The 22,176-nt window shown below is 36.8% G+C and overlaps 5 protein-coding genes across 5 annotated transcripts; all 5 read left to right on the top strand.

The window, feature by feature from the left end:
* Positions 1 to 1,026: 1,026 nt before the first annotated feature.
* Positions 1,027 to 6,485, top strand: ppme1 (protein phosphatase methylesterase 1). Its single transcript, XM_069510105.1, has 14 exons — positions 1,027 to 1,319; positions 2,056 to 2,149; positions 2,412 to 2,504; positions 2,669 to 2,726; positions 3,425 to 3,476; positions 3,956 to 4,110; positions 4,279 to 4,369; positions 4,562 to 4,627; positions 4,707 to 4,830; positions 4,941 to 5,070; positions 5,246 to 5,290; positions 5,403 to 5,467; positions 5,942 to 6,009; positions 6,142 to 6,485. Exons 1-14 carry the CDS (start codon positions 1,234 to 1,236, stop codon positions 6,143 to 6,145), a joined length of 1,131 nt encoding a protein of 376 aa, XP_069366206.1. The 5' UTR covers positions 1,027 to 1,233; the 3' UTR covers positions 6,146 to 6,485.
* A 3,021-nt stretch (positions 6,486 to 9,506) lies between these two features.
* LOC138404852 (odorant receptor 131-2-like) lies at positions 9,507 to 11,058 on the top strand. Its single transcript, XM_069510139.1, has one exon. It carries the CDS (start codon positions 9,733 to 9,735, stop codon positions 10,720 to 10,722), a length of 990 nt encoding a protein of 329 aa, XP_069366240.1. The 5' UTR covers positions 9,507 to 9,732; the 3' UTR covers positions 10,723 to 11,058.
* Positions 11,059 to 13,164: 2,106 nt separating this feature from the next.
* On the top strand, positions 13,165 to 15,237 carry LOC138404857 (odorant receptor 131-2-like). Its single transcript, XM_069510161.1, has one exon. The coding sequence runs from the start codon at positions 13,402 to 13,404 to the stop codon at positions 14,389 to 14,391; it is 990 nt and encodes a 329-aa protein (XP_069366262.1). The 5' UTR covers positions 13,165 to 13,401; the 3' UTR covers positions 14,392 to 15,237.
* A 1,875-nt stretch (positions 15,238 to 17,112) lies between these two features.
* LOC109628405 (odorant receptor 131-2-like) lies at positions 17,113 to 18,051 on the top strand. The gene has a single exon (XM_020085489.2). The coding sequence runs from the start codon at positions 17,128 to 17,130 to the stop codon at positions 18,049 to 18,051; it is 924 nt and encodes a 307-aa protein (XP_019941048.2). The 5' UTR covers positions 17,113 to 17,127.
* Positions 18,052 to 20,778: 2,727 nt separating this feature from the next.
* On the top strand, positions 20,779 to 21,866 carry LOC138404891 (odorant receptor 131-2-like). The gene has a single exon (XM_069510271.1). The coding sequence runs from the start codon at positions 20,787 to 20,789 to the stop codon at positions 21,708 to 21,710; it is 924 nt and encodes a 307-aa protein (XP_069366372.1). The 5' UTR covers positions 20,779 to 20,786; the 3' UTR covers positions 21,711 to 21,866.
* The last annotated feature ends 310 nt before the right edge of the window (positions 21,867 to 22,176 follow it).

Raw genomic sequence — 22,176 nt, forward strand, 5'->3', positions numbered from 1 at the left:
TTTCTTTCACTTCTCCGATGCAAAAAGAGGCTTTCAAGAGACAGTTTTAAAAAAAGAGTCAAACCAATGCAGCACAGGTCAGATATGCTGCCTTCCCCCCCTCAAAAACTACATATCCCAAATCAATGCAAATTGATTTTACTTTTGACCCTTTGTGCCTGCTAAACATCCACTCCACCTGTTTGTAACACACACGTTCTGTTATAAATGCATCAACTTAACCACAGGATAATATATTATATTTGAAGATAAAATAAGATAAGATAACCCTGATGACATCACTATGACACCTTAAGGGTCACTTCCTCAGACTCTTTCAGAGCCACAGAAGCTGTTTCACTGGCTAAAGAGCAAATATGGTGAGTAAACTGCACTTTTTGTGGACAACTATTGGAGTGCCTCTTGAAATAATTTTACGTGTGCACTGCTGCCACCCTGTGTTCAATTCATTATTGTTAGTCAGAGGATATAACAACAATTTTACCTCAGCTAGAAAAATGTGATATCTATCCTGACGTGAATTTTATGTCTTATGTCATTCCCACTCATCTCCTTAGACAATTTAGAAATTATCCTGGTTAGCAAATATTTAAATAAGTCACCATTTGAAAATAAAATAAAATGCTAGCGCCTCAGATCAACAGTGGTCTTCTTTAACTTTTGGTTGTCTTCTTTTTTGGGGGTATTTTTGAGGTTTACAATCAAATGTTACCTTCAAAGTGGCATGATTCCCTGATGCATCACGCTGACCGAATAAATGCATTTAAATTTGTGAGTCAAAAACAACAAGACAAGGTTTAGCAGGTTTTGTGTTTTGTAAATTTGTGTATGGAAACTTTTGGTTTGAAGGATCCCAAAGAAATCAGTTTTCCTTTTTAACTGAACTGTCTCTGCATTCTACCTTTTTCTCTTAAAATGTACATAAAAAAAAGAGATTCACAATGTGTAAGTTTTATTTGTGACCAGTAGAGGGCAGTAACGCATCGCCCTCAGAGTTCCCATGCGAGCCAACCAGGAATTGAAATCAAAGAAGAAGAGTCGGTCCAAAAATAATCACAGCAGCAGAAGAAGAGACAGCCGCTAGCCGTTAGCTCTACAGCCCAAGCTAGCTAGTGTTAGCTGATATTTATCAATGCCCGCTTAGCGTCGCAGCTGGTGTCGAAATAAAATCCTATGCTGCGTCAGAGAGGGGGGGAGACATTAAACAGTCCCTGACAGAGACCCAACGACAACATGGAGAAACAGTTGCACCTGAACCTGTTAGCTTCCAGACCTCCTATGGCAGGAGGTGTTCAGTCCAGCTCCAAGATGAGAATGGGGTGAGTTGGGATTTTAATCGTCTCGGACATTTAATCCACCAACACATCAGCTGCTCTCTGATCGTGAATATGATGCTGTCCTGTATATGTGCGATGTGTCTGAGGACAGCTGAGCTGTTAGCGTTAGCAAGGCTGACTTAGCTACTGCTGCTAGAGTTATTGCTGGCGGATTAATAAGTCTTCTACAATACGGACATGTACCTGGTTTACCCAGCTGCTTTCGCATATAAGCGCTTTTATAACTATTAGATATAATATAATACACATTCAGGTTGTAAATAGATGCATTAGCTTAGGTCTGTTAGGATGCACAGTGACCATTCATGGCAAGATATCATAAACAGTGTCTGGAGATATTAATCTTAGTAAAGTCAGGTTAGATTTAAAGGTGAAAATGTCCGTCTCCAGGGTTCAGGGGCATGTTTACTTGACATTTAGAAAGCCAATGTGTAGTTAAAGCTTGTTTACACCACTATGGTATAACAGATGATTAAACAAGTTTGTGCTTTTATTAAAGATGAACCCATATTTTACATTTCACACACACTTTCTCTCTCTCTCGAATTTCAAATGTTGTCGAGCTTTGAATATCTTTGTCCATTTTTAATCTGTACCAGCTATTTCTGTCTGTATAGTGTGATCATGTGTACGTCATCAGAAAATGACTGTGTGTCTTAATATTGCTGATGTGATATGAGATTCATTTACATTTTGGTTGTATGTCTCTGTCATACAGACCTGGTCGGAAGAGAGATTTCTCCCCGCTGCCCTGGAGTCATTACTACGAGACCATGGAAGACGTTGAGGTGGAGAATGAGAATGGCAAAGATATATCCTTGATTTCTGCTTGTATATGGAAAGTGAACAATTAAAAACTCAAATTCTGGGTGTGGCCGACAGTCACATGCAGCCTTTGATTCTACAAGATCAATTCATATTTAGCTTCTTCGTTATACCAGTGAGTCATCAAACTTCAGTGTGGTACATTTGATGATAATGTTTTTTACAGCTCATGTTAGCTCTTTATTTAGCAGCCCTTTTAACTTTGCTTCCTGCACAGCTCTCGTTTGCATTTCCTTAACCGCAATGAACATTTTCAGAATTTACTGCAGTGGTTCCCACGGTCCTGTGCTGCTCCTGCTCCATGGAGGAGGCCACTCTGCACTCTCCTGGGCAGTGTTCACTGTGAGCATAACTACTATTACTAAAGCCTTCTAACCTCTTTAATTTGACAAAGGGGATGTTAAAATGCAGACCCATCAATGTGAATATTTATGAAGCTGCTTTTTTATTTCATTATATTTGCTCTGCCTTATTTGATGTGAATGTTTTCACGTGTGTCTTTGTAGGCCGTTATATGCAGCAGGATCACCTGTAGGGTGGTGGCTATGGACCTTCGAGCTCATGGTAAATATATGTAGGTAGTCGGAAGACACAACATTAGTCACATACTTAATTCTCAGTTTTAAAATAAAGATTCTGATGGAGATTAGTCAGTTTGGTCAGGTGTTGTGGTTAATCCTCTTTGAATAACACTTTGCAGGAATATAAACACAAATAGAGTTTTCAGACATGACCTTGGCTACAGAGTCTACCCACATTTTGCCTTTCACAACACAGTGGGAGGTTTTCTGCACAGAAGTGCTCACAACAGCATCAAATTCTCTTCACTATTCAGACGAGAGGTGAAGTAGCCAGGTGCAGCTGGCAGAGACAAGAATCGACGAATTATCGCTGCTGCGTAGATCATGTGATTTGGTTTACAGCACCCCGACACCGTGGTTGACTCTCATCACCACAAACTTTCTTTGTTGGTGATTTCTGTGTATGATGCCGCTTTTTCACTTGCTTATCACTTACATAATTTGATATATGGTTATATATCAATCTTTTTTTCTCTGAAGCAGAGATTTAGTAACAGCAAATTAATAACAAACTCCCTTCAATACATTTAGATTTTTTACACGGCTTTATTACTAAGCATAGAAATGTCTGTAATAAAGTATGTTGATGACATTGTGTCATCGACTCCAGCTGCATCTTCTGGCTGGTCATTTTGTTTTTTTATTAGTTCTGGTGAAATTTGCTTCTTTCTTTACCTGCAGGTGACTCCAAAGTGAAAAATCCTGAAGATCTCTCTGCAGATACGATGGCAAAGTAAGTTGCCGTGTGCAGTTAAGACAGACACTGGGTGTGTGAGAACCACTCACGCTTTAAAGATATTATGGGATAGTTCACCGAAAAAATGAAAATTCACCCATTATCTACTCACCCCTATGCCAATGGAGGGTGGGTGAAGTGTTGAAATGATTGGCTGCAATGCTGTTTACCTCTGAAACTCCAAAAGTGTTTTGTGGACTCAAACACTTCACCCACCCCTCCATCGGCATAGTGGTGAGTAGATGAGTGAATCTTTATTTTTGGGTGAACTCTCCCTTTGAACATTGTAGCCTTGCATCATAATAACGTAAGTGAAACCGTTGAGTGCAGCATGGACCATGTAATGTGTCCCGTAACATGGTACATGTGGAGTCAGGCATCAGTCCGGTGGTTTCCTCAAGAATTAGTCTTGATATTTTTCTGTTCATATGTATAGAAACACTGACATTAAAAGGTTTATGTTTTTCTTTCATAAGGGATATTGGCAAAGTGATGGAGGTGCTCTACGGAGAGAACCCTCCTCCGATCATGATTATTGGACACAGCATGGGTGGGGCCATTGCAGTTCACACAGCCATTGCCAATCACATACCATCTCTGCTGGGCCTCTGTGTTATTGACGTTGTAGAAGGTAAGTGCTCACTCTTTGTCAAGTTGGTTCATCATAGATAGATAGTTATATAGTTAACAAAGTTGATTTAATTTAATTTAAAATATATATGATAAATATTTATATTGACATAAAAGTACATTATCGGTCAGTATATTGACGACAGTTCCATTTGTACATTTTATTCAGGTACAGCGATGGATGCTTTGAACAGTATGCAGAATTTCCTCAGAAGTCGGCCAAAGACATTTAAATCTCTGGAGAACGCTATTGAGTGGAGGTAAACAGGTTATTACAATACTCTCCTGCTATTTGGTAAATGTTAGCTAAACAGTGTCATAACCATTATTTACTAAAATCAATAGAATTCTTGTTAAACTAGCATTTTTTGTTTGTTTTTTTAAAATGTATTTTCTTGAACAGCTTCAATTTGTTGGTCATGCTCAAAATTGTTCTTTTGCTTTGCGCTCAGTGTGAAGAGTGGCCAGATTCGAAACGTGGAGTCAGCACGTGTGTCAATGGGAGGCCAAGTGAAGAAGTATGTTTATTCTCTCATTTGCACATCAACTGCTGCATAGGTTTGCAAGTTTCATTAACCTCTATGCTGACATCCACAGATGTGAGGAGACAGCCAGCAGTCCTGGAGTCTCTAATAGCATTGAAGGTATAATAGAAGAGGACGAGGAGGAAGAAGCAGAAGAAGAATCCAACAAGAAAAGGATGAAGGAAGATGATCAAGAGGTGCTGCTCCTCCCTGTCCTTGTGTTTTTTTGTGTAACATGAACACTATGTGTATGAAAAGTGTAAAGTAGGTTAAAAACTCCCTTAAAGGGTTGATTTTGCTGATACAGATGAAAAAGGAAAGCATCTTCACCTGGCGAGTGGAGCTGTCAAAGACAGAAAAGTACTGGGAAGGCTGGTTCAGAGGCCTCTCTGCTCTCTTCCTCACCTGCCCTGTGCCAAAACTGCTTCTGCTCGCAGGTTAGGTCTAACACTTATTATTATTTCATACAGCATACATAAAATATACATGAGCTCGAAGTTCTGAGGGGATTTCAGGGCAGTCCCACTTGTTTAGAGGAATACAAACAATTGAATTGAAAGTTATTTTGCCTTTGGTTGCACAATTTCACCCCTGATGTGTTCCATTGTACAGGAGTGGACAGGCTGGACAAAGACCTGACTATTGGACAGATGCAAGGTAAGGAGAGCAGATGGAGAGCTACCAGTTTCTGTTTCTGTTTGATTGTTGTTACTGTAGAGCAGAGCACACAGACTTCAATCATATCCATGACGTCACTATTTGTCCACAGGGAAGTTTCAGATGCAAGTCCTCCCTCAGTGTGGTCACGCTGTCCATGAGGACGCACCTGAAAAAGTAAATAAAAATCCGCTGTCCTTTACATATTGTCCTATGATGTTTGGTTCAAATAGGTTTTATGCCTCCATGCTGGAGCAGCAGCCAGTGGCTGGAGGGATTATGTTTTGGGGTTGTCTGTCTGGCCCATTCTTGTTAGCACGATGTGTCAAGAACGCCCTGAGGGAATTTCTTCACTTTTGATACAAACATTAAATTTGACTTGCAGACAAATTGATTAGAATTTGGTGTTTCAAGGTCAAGGTGGCCTCACAAAACCTCTTTTGCCTTGTGAACACATTATTTTAAATAACGCCTCAAGAGAATCCTGTGAAATTTTTAATTGCCGGTCAAGGTGACCTCACAAAACATTTTTCTTGCCTCTTGAGCATTATATCTCAAATCTACCTTGACAGAATCCCTGTTGTCCTCCCCTTGTTATTTATAGTTTATTTGCCCTTTGTTAAAACTTAATCTTCTGTCATTTGTTTTTAGGTAGCAGATGCTCTAGCAACATTTATGGTCCGACATAAATTCACTGACTTTAAGGAAGGATATCTGTGGTAAGTGTTACATTTTCAATTAGTTTATTTATTTACTGTAACTTATAATAATAATTTCTCATCACCTTAGTATATTTATCATAAAGTACAATGAGATGTAATTCACTGTCCCTTTGTCTTTTTTTTCAACAGCTAATATCCACTTTTCTGTCTAAATATAGCCAGCAGATCTAGAAGAAAGAGTTGACCCTATCGTAGAATTTAACAGAAAATTGAGGAAAACGTAACTATTATTATTATTATTATTATTTTTAATTTGCTTTTCTTATGTAGATATTTTGCCTTTCAGCCTTGCCTTATTTTTATTTTCAAAACACTGGGATTTGATTGTACTTTTCCTTTATAATATGTATATTTTTTAATTTCTGAAATGTAATGCTCTCCTCGTTTTCATGTTTTATTTTGAGTGATTGCATCATTGTTAGTGTGTTTGTAATCTTTGAATTCAAACAATGATTAAAGATGGATGCAGCAAACATGTGTCACCTGTGCTTCTACATTTGGTAGGTGTGTGAATTATTGAATGCTTTAAATGACCTATAGATGAATGTTACTGGTGTTATGAGTAAGTGACAGTTGGTTCTGCTTACACTTGCTAATGCAAGACTTACCAATTACACCAAGAAATGCCTGAATTCATTGAGACACTATTTTATTTCTAAAGCGGAGACGAAGACAATTTTACATTGGTAGCTTGTATTTCACTCTATGCAACATTGGGTGACACCTTTGCTTTGGCAGGCCCACGACAGGCTGATCAGACCTAGGTGCATGTCCCTAACATCTTGGAGCCTAGTTGGTGTCTTTACTCCTGATCCAGAGCCATTGGCTGCAGCGTTCTGCTAAAAACACCTTCTCTGGCAATAGTAGTGAAAGTAATTGAAAGTAACTGGTGACATGTTTTTCTCCTTTGTCTGGATAGGCACACAAAGTTCATCAGCAGGCATCAGCTGAGGTTGTCAATGTAGACTTATTCTACTCTGCTCTTCCATTGTCAGGGTTCTACATTTTAATTGAAAACTTTAATTAAAATTGCTTCATTCTCATTCATGTCCCAGTACAGTAAAATGTATAATGAAAAGACAATTGTGCTAAATGTCAAAGAGCGGACAAACCAGAGGACAAAATTGCCTTTGTTGTTTTGAAATTGTACTTTATTTATGACAGAAATGTATGATACCTGACTCCTTTCATCAATCCTTAAGTTTTGTCAACATCTCAAGAAAAATTGCATGTCATTTTGCCTATGAAAAGTTTTTTTTACACGTTTCTGCAATTGTGGCTTCATACACAAATGTAACTCTACTTTACTTACATATGCAGTATCTAGCATTTGTTTTAAAGGTCCTTCCTCAGAGCATGATAAAGTATCGGAAGGAGGAGCTGTTCTCCTGCAGCCAAAAAACAACAGCAGAAAAACAAATGGAAAACAAAGTTTCAGTTTACAACAAAGGTGACGTGTTTTTCTTAATTTCCCTGATATACTGTATGCCAGGGAATTCAATGCAGGTTTTAATTGTCCCTCCAGAGATCAACACACTCAGATATGTTTCAGAGATGTACAATGTTGACATATGAATTATTAATCAGCCATAATGATCACCACAGTCCTCCACAGACCTCAGGCCGCTGAGATTAATCTGTGATATGAGTCTGTAAACAAAGCTGACGTGTTCTGAACAGGGACAGACATTTTTGGTTGCGTCATGTATTTTACACACATTTTCAACTAAACCTTAAAAACATATGGAACAAAGTTTAACTGGAAAAAAGTGCAACACCTTGCCACCGATGACAGTAAAACAAATTCTGTAGAATTCAATATTTTGATGCACAAACCAAATAATTGTTTGTGTGTATCAGGCCAGATGCACTAAACACTGGTTCATCAACCTGGATTTGGGTTTTAAAAAATTAATTTCCTTGCAAAAAAAGTGCTCGTACAAATAAATATGGGCTCAGATACAGCTGCCATTTTAATAGCATGATGTGTTGATTGCATTTAATTTGACACAGACATTCCAGGTCCCCAGATGATGAAATGTGACTGATGAGGCTTTTGTGCTATCCATATATTGAAAAATAGTATTTCAATCCGATACTCACTGTAGGTTTATGAAAGAATACCTAATGATATCCCTAATAAGTCTTGTCAGCCTCAGCTGTACTTAAAGGTACAGTGTGTAGAATTTGGTGATATCTAACGTTGAAGACATGTTGAAGATATTGAAGATTGAAATTGCATGTTGCAGCTGAACACCCCTCACCTCCCCCTCTCTTTCCAATCATGAAAAAGAACCTGTGGTAGCTTCAGTTGTCATAAAAACTCAAAAGGTGTTTAGTTTGTCCAGTCTGGACTAATGTAAAAAACATGGCGGCCTCCGTAGAGAGGGTCCCCTAAATGTTAATTTAAAGTATTCAAAATAAAGGGCCTTTTATCGGGTAAAGAAAACTACAATTTGTGCAATTTAGATGAAAGGAACTAGTGAAAACATCATGAGGATTATTCTACATTAAATTTCTGCCAATAGTTCCCTTTTACCTAAATCTTACACACTGGACCTTTAAAGTTTAATAGATACAAACATGCTTATATGCTGTATCACTCTATTACACTGACATATGAGAAGTGAGCCCAGCTGACTGTCCCTATGTTCAACAGAAACTTTGTTAGAATATTTACATGCTCACAAACATTGGCAGTGTTTCTGTATCACATGACATGATGATAACTTGCAGATGCACTCATGACTGTAAATACAGTTCAGCCAGGTGAATAGGGCCGAGCCTGACAAAGTTGACATGTGCTACAAAGGTCAGTGTACAGGGGGCAAACTGATTATGTATGAAACTACACCTGAAAACATTCCACAAATTTGTCATCTACAAAAAATACAGAAGTTTCCAAATTGCTTATATTACTGCTATGTTGTTTTTATTTGTTCTACTAAGTTTCTCTGTGAACTAGTTTCACTGTTCAGCGTCACACAGGTCCAGTAAATACGACTATTTCAAATCTACCACACTAAAAAGCTAAAACTATAAAACAACAACATATTAAATGGACTTAATTCTGCTCTCCTTACATCCTTAACTATTTACAAAGAATTTGCATATATATATATATATATATATATATATATGTTCACCAAATTAATTTAAGGTTAATATTTATTCTTTTTGTATATAACATAATGTATTTTGTCATTGTAGTTACATTATTGTTTTCACATAAACTATAATCAGTTTTACAGTTGACACCTGAATATATATATATATATATATATATATATATATGTATATATATATATGTATATATACATAAATATATGTATATATAAATATATATATATATATTTATGTAAACTGTTTCTGCTGCACAGAATTTCTCTGACTACTTCAAAGAGAACATGAGTGATGCAGAGCTTTGATTGGTTGTTACACTGACACAGGTGATGATGTCAACACACAGAGGACATAGAAAAAAGAAGGACATGTCAGCTGGAGCCTGAATCACTCTTCAGATTTGTCGCCTTAATTGTCAAATAAAGTTGGACCAAAGTGGCGGCTTGTAAGTGATGTGTCTCATACACTAAATCTGTTTATCATGTCTTCAAATTCACAGATTCTATTTACTGACCATAGTTTTTTATTGTAATACTGTCTAATTGTTGTGCTCATGACATAATGTTCTGAAACAGGCTTCACTTTTCATGACTGTTCATGGTGATGTGTCTGCTCTGTTTGTGTGTGCATCTGCCTTCACAGACGCTGCACAAAGCTGCGGTCATGAACGCCACCACAGAGGTGACCCAGCAGTATCAGAAACCTTTGAAAGTTGTGCTGTCCATGCTGCCGTGTCTTTTCTTCCTGTACGTAAACGGAGTCATGGTCTTTGCCTTGCTGAGGAAGCCTCTCTTGCTGGAGTCCTCTCGTTATATCCTGTTTGCTCATCTGCTCCTCACTGACTCTATGCAGCTTGTGATCGCTATGCTGCTGTACATCTTTGCTGTGACCATGGTCAAAATGATCAGCTATCTGTGTGTTGTTATCACAATGATTGCAGTCATCGCTGTAAAATTGTCGCCCCTCAACCTGGCTGTGATGTCTTTGGAGAGGTATGTTGCCATTTGTTTTCCACTGAGGCATGTAGATATTGCCACCACCAGGAGGACAGGCAAGGCCATTGCTGTGATATGGACAGTGGCCTCTTTGGACTCGGTCACCCAGATTTTCGTGTTTGTCAGTCTCGAGAACAAAAGCTTCACTGTGCCGAGGTTCTGCGACAAGAACAGTGTCTTCAGGCTACAGATTTTTTCCACTTTAAACATGGCCTTCAACATCTTGTATTTTGTATTGGTGGGCTTGGTTATCATTTATACATACGTTGCTATCATGATTACTGTGAAGTCGGCCTCCTCCTGTAATCATAACGCCAGCAAGGCCCACAGGACAGTGCTGCTGCATCTGCTTCAGTTTTGTCTGTGTCTCACCTCCACTCTGTTTAGCATGATCAACTCCAGCAGCCTGTGGAACATTGATCGTACCATGGCCATTCATGTTCAGTACACTCTCTTTTTGAGTCTCATCATTTTTCCCAAGTGTTTGAGTCCTCTCATATATGGCCTCAGAGATCACACCTTCAAACACATCTTCATATTCTATTTCACCTTTGGGCTCAAAAGCAATGTGAGGTCATTTACCAAGACCTGATTTCAAATACAGTAAGTGTGTTTATATCTTTTCTTTCATAATCATGTTTTGGATAAGTACCTTTTTTGTGTGTGTATTTTTCGAGGTGTATGGTTTGTGATCAAATTCAACTCAGAAATGAATGTAATCAATATTATGTTTGTTTTGCAGATGATGATGAGGAAGAAATGGAGCTATTAGAGTTGTTAATTCTGAGAATAGAATTCTGTTTTAAATCATGTCTGATATTTGTCTTTGTGGTGAAGAATGGATTCAGATTTTACTGATTAAAGAGAAGTGGAGCTTTTTGATCACAGAAGTCTTTACATACAAGTCAGGGTCACTGTTAATGTTCCTCATGAACTACATGTTGATAAAAATTATGAAAAGCTTTTATATTAAACATCTCAACTCTTTCATAACATTCCTGATCTCTCCACTTAGTTTGTATAGTTTATGTTCATTATAAATATGTTTAGGTTTTAAGTAATAATGTTTAGAAAAATCATATAATGAGCCAGAATGCATGCAGAGGGTTTCAGAAGTATATTATTCACTTTAGGTTCTATTCTTTTAATCCAAAATAGGATTGATATATATTCACACATTTAATTAACTGTTTGTGCCACATGACGGGAAACACAGTATCTACAACAAATGCTGAAATTGCATTATTACAGGGGAAAATATCAACATCAAAAATTTAAAGCTCTAACATCTTTATTAATTGACAGATGAGGTTTGTTAGTGTTTCATTCACATCATTTTGCTTCAGTTTACTGTAATGTAAGTTCTTTATTCATGCTAGGATCATTAATAATTCTGCCGTCTCTTGACTTTCACAAATTCATTTTAATGAACGTGTATGATTTTTGGATGTTTTGTGTTTCTAGGTAAATAATAAAAATGATAACAAGCTACATTACCTTATTAAAAAAATAATTTCCTTGCAAAAAAAATCCACAGTGCTCATACAAATAAATATGGGCTCAGATACAGCTTCCATTTTAATAGTATGATGTGTTGATTGTATTTAAGTTGACACAGATATTCAGGGTGAAATGTGACTGATGAGGCTTTTGTGCTACCCATATATTGAAAAAAAGTATTTCAATCCGATACTCACTGTAGGTTTATGTAGGTTTATGAAAGCATACCTAATGAGCAAAGTCTTGTCAGCCTCAGCTGTCCTTAAAGTCTCAGTGTGTAGAAGTTTGTGATATATAGTGTTAAAATTGCATGTTGCAGCTGAACCCCCCCCCCTCTTTCCAATCATGAAAAAGAACCTGTGGTAGCTTCAGTTGTCATAAAAACTCAAAAGGTGTTTAGTTTGTCCAGTCTGGACTAATGTAAAAAACATGGCAGCGTCCGTAGAGAGGATCCCCTTGATTTAAATATAAAGTATTTAAATATATAAAGGATCTTTTCTGGGGTAAAGAAAACTACAATTCATACAATTATACAATTATTGAAAAACATCATGAGGATTATTCTACATTAAATTTCTGCCAATAGTTCCCTTTTACCTAAATCTTACACACTGGACCTTTAAAGTTTAATGGATACAAACATGCTTATATGCTGTATCACTCTATTACACTGACATATGAGAAGTTAGCCCAGCTGACTGTCCCTATGTTCAACAGAAACTGTGTTAGAATATTTACATGCTCACAAACATTGGCAGTGTTTCTGTATCACATGACATGATGATAACTTGCAGATGCACTCATGACTGTAAATACAGTTCAGCCAGGTGAATAGGGCCGAGCGTGACAAAGTTGACATGTGCTACAAAGGTCAGTGTACAGGGGGCAAACTGATTATGTATGAAACTACACCTGAAAACATTCCACAAATTTGTCATCTACAAAAAATACAGAAGTTTCCAAATTGCTTCCAAATTGCTTCCAAATGTTGTTTTTATTTGTTCTACTAAGTTTCTCTGTGAACTAGTTTCACTGTTCAGCGTCACACAGGTCCAGTAAATACGACTTTTTCAAATCTACCACACTAAAAAGCTAAAACTATAAAACAACAACATATTAAATGGACTTAATTCTGCTCTCCTTACATCCTTAACTATTTACAAAGAATTCACACATATATATATATATTTATTGTTCACCAAATTAATTTAAGGTTAATATTTATTCTTTTTGTATATAACATAATGTATTTTGTCATTGTAGTTACATTATTGTTTTCACATTAACTATAATCAGTTTTACAGTTGACACCTGAATATATATATATATATGTATATATACATAAATATATGTATACATACATATATGTATACATGTATATATAAATATATATATATATATATTTATGTAAACTGTTTCTGCTGCACAGAATTTCTCTGACTACTTCAAAGAGAACATGAGTGATGCAGAGCTTTGATTGGTTGTTACACTGACACAGGTGATGATGTCAACACACAGAGGACATAGAAAAAAGAAGGACATGTCAGCTGGAGCCTGAATCACTCTTCAGATTTGTCGCCTTAATTGTCAAATGAAGTTGGACCAAAGTGGCGGCTTGTAAGTGATGTGTCTCATACACTAAATCTGTTTATCATGTCTTCAAATTCACAGATTCTATTTACTGACCATAGTTTTTTTATTGTAATACTGTCTAATTGTTGTGTTACATGACATAATGTTCTGAAACAGGCTTCACTTTTCATGACTGTTCATGGTGATGTGTCTGCTCTGTTTGTGTGTGCATCTGCCTTCACAGACGCTGCACAAAGCTGCGGTCATGAACGCCACCACAGAGGTAACCCAGCTGTATCAGAAACCTTTGAAAGTCGTGCTGTCCATGCTGCCGTGTCTTTTCTTCCTGTACGTAAACGGAGTCATGGTCTTTGCCTTGCTGAGGAAGCCTCTCTTGCTGGAGTCCTCTCGTTATATCCTGTTTGCTCATCTGCTCCTCACTGACTCTATGCAGCTTGTGATCGCTATGCTGCTGTACATCTTTGCTGTGACCATGGTCAAAATGATCAGCTATCTGTGTGTTGTTATCACAATGATTGCCGTCATCACTCTGAAATTGTCGCCCCTCAACCTGGCTGTGATGTCTTTGGAGAGGTATGTTGCCATTTGTTTTCCACTGAGGCATGTAGATATTGCCACCACCAGGAGGACAGGCAAGGCCATTGCTGTGATATGGACAGTGGCCTCTTTGGACTCGGTCACCCAGGTTTTCGTGTTTGTCAGTCTCGAGAACAAAAGCTTCACTGTGCCGAGGTTCTGCGACACGAACAATGTCTACAGGCTACAGATTTTTTCCACTTTAAACATGGCCTTCAACATCTTGTATTTTGTATTGGTGGGCTTGGTTATCATTTATACATATGTTGCTATCATGATTACTGTGAAGTCGGCCTCCTCCTGTAATCATAACGCCAGCAAAGCCCACAGGACAGTGCTGCTGCATCTGCTTCAGTTTTGTCTGTGTCTCACCTCCACTCTGTTTAGCATGATCGACTCCAGAGGCCAGTGGAACATTGATCCTACCATGGCCATGCATGTTACGTACACTCTCTTTTTGGGTCTCATCATTTTTCCCAAATGTTTGAGTCCTCTCATATATGGCCTCAGAGATCACACCTTCAAACACATCTTCATATTCTATTTCACCTTTGGGCTCAAAAGCAATGTGAGGTCATTTACCAAGACCTGATTTCAAATACAGTAAGTGTGTTTATATCTTTTCTTGCATAATCATGTTTTGGATAAGTACCTTTTTTTTGTGTGTATTTTCGAGGTGTATGGTTTGTGATCAAATTCAACTCAGAAATGAATGTAATCAATATTATGTTTGTTTTGCAGATGATGATGAGGAAGAAATGGAGCTATTAGAGTTGTTAATTCTGAGAATAGAATTCTGTTTTAAATCATGTCTGATATTTGTCTTTGTGGTGAAGAATGGATTCAGATTTTACTGATTAAAGCGAAGTGGAGCTTTTTGATTTACATACAAGTCAGGGTCACTGTTAATGTTCCTCATGAACTACATGCTGATAAAAAATATGAAAAGCTTTTATATTAAACGTCTCAACTCTGTCATAACATTCCTGATCTCTCCACTTAGTTTGTATAGTTTATGTTCATTATAAATATGTTTAGGTTTTAAGTAATAATGTTTAGAAAAATCATATAATGAGCCAGAATGCATGCAGAGGGTTTCAGAAGTATATTATTCACTTTAGGTTCTATTCTTTTAATCCAAAATAGGATTGATATATATTCACACATTTAATTAACTGTTTGTGCCACATGACGGGAAACACAGTATCTACAACAAATGCTGAAATTTCATTATTACAGGGGAAAATATCAACATCAAAAATTTAAAGCTCTAATATCTTTATTATTCACAGATGAGGTTTGTTAGTGTTTCATTCACATCATTTTGCTTCAGTTTAATGTAATTTAAGTTCTTTATTCATGCTAGGATCATTAATAATTCTGCCATCTCTTGACTTTCACAAATTAATTTTAATGAACGTGTATGATTTTTGGATGTTTTGTGTTTCTAGGTAAATAATAAAAATGATAACAAGCTACATTACCTAATTAAAAAAATAATTTCCTTGCAAAAAAAATCCACAGTGCTCATACAAATAAATATGGGCTCAGATACAGCTGCCATTTTAATAGTATGATGTGTTGATTGTATTTAATTTGACACAGACATTCAGGGTCCATAGATGATGAAATGTGACTGATGAGGCTTTTGTGCTACCCATATATTGAAAAAAAAGCATTTCAATCCGATACTCACTGTAGGTTTATGAAAGCATACCTAATGAGCAAAGTCTTGTCAGCCTCAGCTGTCCTTAAAGTTTCAGTGTGTAGAATTTTGTGATATATAGTGTTAAAATTGCATGTTGCAGCTGAACACCCCTCACCTCCCCCTCTCTTTCCAATCATGAAAAAGAACCTGTGGTAGCTTCAGTTGTCATAAAAACTCAAAAGGTGTTTAGTTTGTCCAGTCTGGACTAATGTAAAAAACATGGCAGCGTCCGTAGAGAGGACCCCCTTGATGTAAATATAAAGTATTTAAATATATAAAGGATCTTTTCTGGGGTAAAGAAAACTACAATTCATACAATAATACAATTATTGAAAAACATCATGAGGATTATTCTACATTAAATTTCTGCCAATAGTTCCCTTTTACCTAAATCTTACACACTGGACCTTTAAAGTTTAATGGATGCAAACATGCTTATATGCTGTATCACTCTATTACACTGACATATGAGAAGTGAGCCCAGCTGACTGTCCCTATGTTCAACAGAAACTGTGTTAGAATATTTACATGCTCACAAACATTGGCAGTGTTTCTGTATCACATGACATGATGATAACTTGCAGATGCACTCATGACTGTAAATACAGTTCAGCCAGGTGAATAGGGCCGAGCCTGACAAAGTTGACATGTGCTACAAAGGTCAGTGTACAGGGGGCAAACTGATTATGTATGAAACTACACCTGAAAACATTCCACAAATGTGTCATCTACAAAAAATACAGAAGTTTCCAAATTGCTTATATTACTGCTATGTTGTTTTTATTTGTTCTACTAAGTTTCTCTGTGAACTAGTTTCACTGTTCAGCGTCACACAGGTCCAGTAAATACGACTATTTCAAATCTACCACACTAAAAAGCTAAAACTATAAAACAACAACATATTAAATGGACTTAATTCTGCTCTCCTTACATCCTTAACTATTTACAAAGAATTCACACATATATATTTATATATTTATTGTTCACCAAATTAATTTAAGGTTAATATTTATTATTTTTGTATATAACATAATGTATTTTGTCATTGTAGTTACATTATTGTTTTCACATTAACTATAATCAGTTTTACAGTTGACACCTGAATATATATGTATATATATATATATGTATATATACATAAATATATGTATACATAAATATATGTATATATAAATATATATATATATTTATGTAAACTGTTTCTGCTGCACAGAATTTCTCTGACTACTTCAAAGAGAACATGAGTGATGCAGAGCTTTGATTGGTTGTTACACTGACACAGGTGATGATGTCAACACACAGAGGACATAGAAAAAAGAAGGACATGTCAGCTGGAGCCTGAATCACTCTTCAGATTTGTCGCCTTAATTGTCAAATGAAGTTGGACCAAAGTGGCGGCTTGTAAGTGATGTGTCTCATACACTAAATCTGTTTATCATGTCTTCAAATTCACAGATTCTATTTACTGACCATAGTTTTTTTATTGTAATACTGTCTAATTGTTGTGCTCATGACATAATGTTCTGAAACAGGCTTCACTTTTCATGACTGTTCATGGTGATGTGTCTGCTCTGTTTGTGTGTGCATCTGCCTTCACAGATGCTGCACAAAGCTGCGGTCATGAACGCCACCACAGAGGTAACCCAGCTGTATCAGAAACCTTTGAAAGTCGTGCTGTCCATGCTGCCGTGTCTTTTCTTCCTGTACGTAAACGGAGTCATGGTCTTTGCCTTGCTGAGGAAGCCTCTCTTGCTGGAGTCCTCTCGTTATATCCTGTTTGCTCATCTGCTCCTCACTGACTCTATGCAGCTTGTGATCGCTATGCTGCTGTACATCTTTGCTGTGACCATGGTCAAAATGATCAGCTATCTGTGTGTTGTTATCACAATGATTGCAGTCATCGCTGTAAAATTGTCGCCCCTCAACCTGGCTGTGATGTCTTTGGAGAGGTATGTTGCCATTTGTTTTCCACTGAGGCATGTAGATATTGCCACCACCAGGAGGACAGGCAAGGCCATTGCTGTGATATGGACAGTGGCCTCTTTGGACTCGGTCACCCAGGTTTTCGTGTTTGTCAGTCTCGAGAACAAAAGCTTCACTGTGCCGAGGTTCTGCGACACGAACAATGTCTTCAGGCTACAGATTTTTTCCACTTTAAACATGGCCTTCAACATCTTGTATTTTGTATTGGTGGGCTTGGTTATCATTTATACATACGTTGCTATCATGATTACTGTGAAGTCGGCCTCCTCCTGTAATCATAACGCCAGCAAGGCCCACAGGACAGTGCTGCTGCATCTGCTTCAGTTTTGTCTGTGTCTCACCTCCACTCTGTTTAGCATGATCGACTCCAGAGGCCAGTGGAACATTGATCGTACCATGGCCATTCATGTTAAGTACACTCTCTTTTTGGGTCTCATCATTTTTCCCAAATGTTTGAGTCCTCTCATATATGGCCTCAGAGATCACACCTTCAAACACATCTTCAAATACTATTTCACCTTTGGGCTCAAAAGCAATGTGAGGTCATTTACCAAGACCTGATTTCAAATACAGTAAGTGTGTTTATATCTTTTCTTGCATAATCATGTTTTGGATAAGTACCTTTTTTTTGTGTGTATTTTCGAGGTGTATGGTTTGTGATCAAATTCAACTCAGAAATGAATGTAATCAATATTATGTTTGTTTTGCAGATGATGATGAGGAAGAAATGGAGCTATTAGAGTTGTAAATTCTGAGAATAGAATTCTGTTTTAAATCATGTCTGATATTTGTCTTTGTGGTGAAGAATGGATTCAGATTTTACTGATTAAAGAGAAGTGGAGCTTTTTGATCACAGAAGTCTTTACATACAAGTCAGGGTCACTGTTAATGTTCCTCATGAACTACATGTTGATAAAAATTATGAAAAGCTTTTATATTAAACATCTCAACTCTTTCATAACATTCCTGATCTCTCCACTTAGTTTGTATAGTTTATGTTCATTATAAATATGTTTAGGTTTTAAGTAATAATGTTTAGAAAAATCATATAATGAGCCAGAATGCATGCAGAGGGTTTCAGAAGTATATTATTCACTTTAGGTTCTATTCTTTTAATCCAAAATAGGATTGATATATATTCACACATTTAATTAACTGTTTGTGCCACATGACGGGAAACACAGTATCTACAACAAATGCTGAAATTGCATTATTACAGGGGAAAATATCAACATCAAAAATTTAAAGCTCTAACATCTTTATTAATTGACAGATGAGGTTTGTTAGTGTTTCATTCACATCATTTTGCTTCAGTTTACTGTAATGTAAGTTCTTTATTCATGCTAGGATCATTAATAATTCTGCCGTCTCTTGACTTTCACAAATTCATTTTAATGAACGTGTATGATTTTTGGACGTTTTGTGTTTCTAGGTAAATAATAAAAATGATAACAAGCTACATTACCTAATTAAAAAAATAATTTCCTTGCAAAAAAATCCACAGTGCTCATACAAATAAATATGGGCTCAGATACAGCTGCCATTTTAATAGTATGATGTGTTGATTGTATTTAATTTGACACAGACAATCAGGGTCCGTAGATGATGAAATGTGACTGATGAGGCTTTTGTGCTACCCATATATTGAAAAATAGCATTTCAATCCGATACTCACTGTAGGTTTATGAAAGCATACCTAATGAGCAAAGTCTTGTCAGCCTCAGCTGTCCTTAAAGTTTCAGTGTGTAGAATTTTGTGATATATAGTGTTAAAATTGCATGTTGCAGCTGAACCCCCCCCCCCCTTTCCAGTCATGAAAAAGAACCTGTGGTAGCTTCAGTTGTCATAAAAACTCAAAAGGTGTTTAGTTTGTCCAGTCTGGACTAATGTAAAAAACATGGCAGCGTCCGTAGAGAGGACCCCCTTGATGTAAATATAAAGTATTTAAATATATAAAGGATCTTTTCTGGGGTAAAGAAAACTACAATTCATACAATTATACAATTATTGAAAAACATCATGAGGATTATTCTACATTAAATTTCTGCCAATAGTTCCCTTTTACCTAAATCTTACACACTGGACCTTTAAAGTTTAATAGATACAAACATGCTTATATGCTGTATCACTCTATTACACTGACATATGAGAAGTTAGCCCAGCTGACTGTCCCTATGTTCAACAGAAACTGTGTTAGAATATTTACATGCTCACAAACATTGGCAGTGTTTCTGTATCACATGACATGATGATAACTTGCAGATGCACTCATGACTGTAAATACAGTTCAGCCAGGTGAATAGGGCCGAGCGTGACAAAGTTGACATGTGCTACAAAGGTCAGTGTACAGGGGGCAAACTGATTATGTATGAAACTACACCTGAAAACATTCCACAAATGTGTCATCTACAAAAAATACAGAAGTTTCCAAATTGCTTATATTACTGCTATGTTGTTTTTATTTGTTCTACTAAGTTTCTCTGTGAACTAGTTTCACTGTTCAGCGTCACACAGGTCCAGTAAATACGACTATTTCAAATCTACCACACTAAAAAGCTAAAACTATAAAACAACAACATATTAAATGGACTTAATTCTGCTCTCCTTACATCCTTAACTATTTACAAAGAATTCACACATATATATTTATATATTTATTGTTCACCAAATTAATTTAAGGTTAATATTTATTATTTTTGTATATAACATAATGTATTTTGTCATTGTAGTTACATTATTGTTTTCACATTAACTATAATCAGTTTTACAGTTGACACCTGAATATATATATATATATATATATATACATATATAAATATATGTATATATACATAAATATGTGTATATATAAATATATATATATTTATGTAAACTGTTTCTGCTGCACAGAATTTCTCTGACTACTTCAAAGAGAACATGAGTGATGCAGAGCTTTGATTGGTTGTTACACTGACACAGGTGATGATGTCAACACACAGAGGACATAGAAAAAAGAAGGACATGTCAGCTGGAGCCTGAATCATTCTTCAGATTTGTCGCCTTAATTGTCAAATGAAGTTGGACCAAAGTGGCGGCTTGTAAGTGATGTGTCTCATACACTAAATCTGTTTATCATGTCTTCAAATTCACAGATTCTATTTACTGACCATAGTTTTTTTATTGTAATGCTGTCTAATTGTTGTGCTCATGACATAATGTTCTGAAACAGGCTTCACTTTTCATGACTGTTCATGGTGATGTGTCTGCTCTGTTTGTGTGTGCATCTGCCTTCACAGACGCTGCACAAAGCTGCGGTCATGAACGCCACCACAGAGGTAACCCAGCTGTATCAGACACCTTTGAAAGTCGTGCTGTCCATGCTGCCGTGTCTTTTCTTCCTGTACGTAAACGGAGTCATGGTCTTTGCCTTGCTGAGGAAGCCTCTCTTGCTGGAGTCCTCTCGTTATATCCTGTTTGCTCATCTGCTCCTCACTGACTCTATGCAGCTTGTGATCGCTATGCTGCTGTACATCTTTGCTGTGACCATGGTCAAAATGATCAGCTATCTGTGTGTTGTTATCACAATGATTGCAGTCATCACTCTGAAATTGTCGCCCCTCAACCTGGCTGTGATGTCTTTGGAGAGGTATGTTGCCATTTGTTTTCCACTGAGGCATGTAGATATTGCCACCACCAGGAGGACAGGCAAGGCCATTGCTGTGATATGGACAGTGGCCTCTTTGGACTCGGTCACCCAGGTTTTCGTGTTTGTCAGTCTCGAGAACAAAAGCTTCACTGTGCCGAGGTTCTGCGACAAGAACAATGTCTTCAGGCTACAGATTTTTTCCACTTTAAACATGGCCTTCAACATCTTGTATTTTGTCTTGGTGGGCTTGGTTATCATTTATACATATGTTGCTATCATGATTACTGTGAAGTCGGCCTCCTCCTGTAATCATAACGCCAGCAAGGCCCACAGGACAGTGCTGCTGCATCTGCTTCAGTTTTGTCTGTGTCTCACCTCCACTCTGTTCAGCATGATCGACTCCAGAGGCCGGTGGAACATTGATCCTACCATGGCCATGCATGTTACGTATACTCTCTTTTTGGGTCTCATCATTTTTCCCAAATGTTTGAGTCCTCTCATATATGGCCTCAGAGATCACACCTTCAAACACATCTTCAAATACTATTTCACCTTTGGGCTCAAAAGCAATGTGAGGTCATTTACCAAGACCTGATTTCAAATACAGTAAGTGTGTTTATATCTTTTCTTGCATAATCATGTTTTGGATAAGTACCTTTATAATTGTTTTGTATTTTTCATGTTGTATGATCAGAAATGAATTTAATCAATATTATGTTTGTTTTGCAGTTGATGATGAAGAAGAAATGGAGCTATTAGAGTTGTAAATTCTGAGAATAGAATTCTGTTTTAAATCATGTCTGATATTTGTCTTTGTGGTGAAGAATGGATTCAGATTTTACTGATTAAAGAGAAGTGGAGCTTTTTGATCACAGAAGTCTTTACATACAAGTCAGGGTCACTGTTAATGTTCCTCATGAACTACATGTTGATAAAAATTATGAAAAGCTTTTATATTAAACATCTCAACTCTTTCATAACATTCCTGATCTCTCCACTTAGTTTGTATAGTTTATGTTCATTATAAATATGTTTAGGTTTTTAGTAATAATGTTTAGAAA

The sequence above is a fragment of the Paralichthys olivaceus genome, chromosome 15 (genome assembly GCF_024713975.1).
Source record: "Paralichthys olivaceus isolate ysfri-2021 chromosome 15, ASM2471397v2, whole genome shotgun sequence".
Lineage (NCBI taxonomy): Eukaryota > Metazoa > Chordata > Actinopteri > Pleuronectiformes > Paralichthyidae > Paralichthys > Paralichthys olivaceus.

Excerpts from the sequence above, each read along its gene's own strand:
- ppme1 (XM_069510105.1), top strand. The coding sequence starts at position 1,234 with ATGGAGAAACAGTTGCACCTGAACCTGTTAGCTTCCAGACCTCCTATG. Across the intron at positions 4,831-4,940 it reads TGAAGGAAGATGATCAAGAG|ATGAAAAAGGAAAGCATCTT; the intron begins GTGCTGCTCCTC and ends TTGCTGATACAG. Across the intron at positions 5,468-5,941 it reads ATGAGGACGCACCTGAAAAA|GTAGCAGATGCTCTAGCAAC; the intron begins GTAAATAAAAAT and ends ATTTGTTTTTAG.
- LOC138404852 (XM_069510139.1), top strand. The coding sequence starts at position 9,733 with ATGGTGATGTGTCTGCTCTGTTTGTGTGTGCATCTGCCTTCACAGACG.
- LOC138404857 (XM_069510161.1), top strand. The coding sequence starts at position 13,402 with ATGGTGATGTGTCTGCTCTGTTTGTGTGTGCATCTGCCTTCACAGACG.
- LOC109628405 (XM_020085489.2), top strand. The coding sequence starts at position 17,128 with ATGAACGCCACCACAGAGGTAACCCAGCTGTATCAGAAACCTTTGAAA.
- LOC138404891 (XM_069510271.1), top strand. The coding sequence starts at position 20,787 with ATGAACGCCACCACAGAGGTAACCCAGCTGTATCAGACACCTTTGAAA.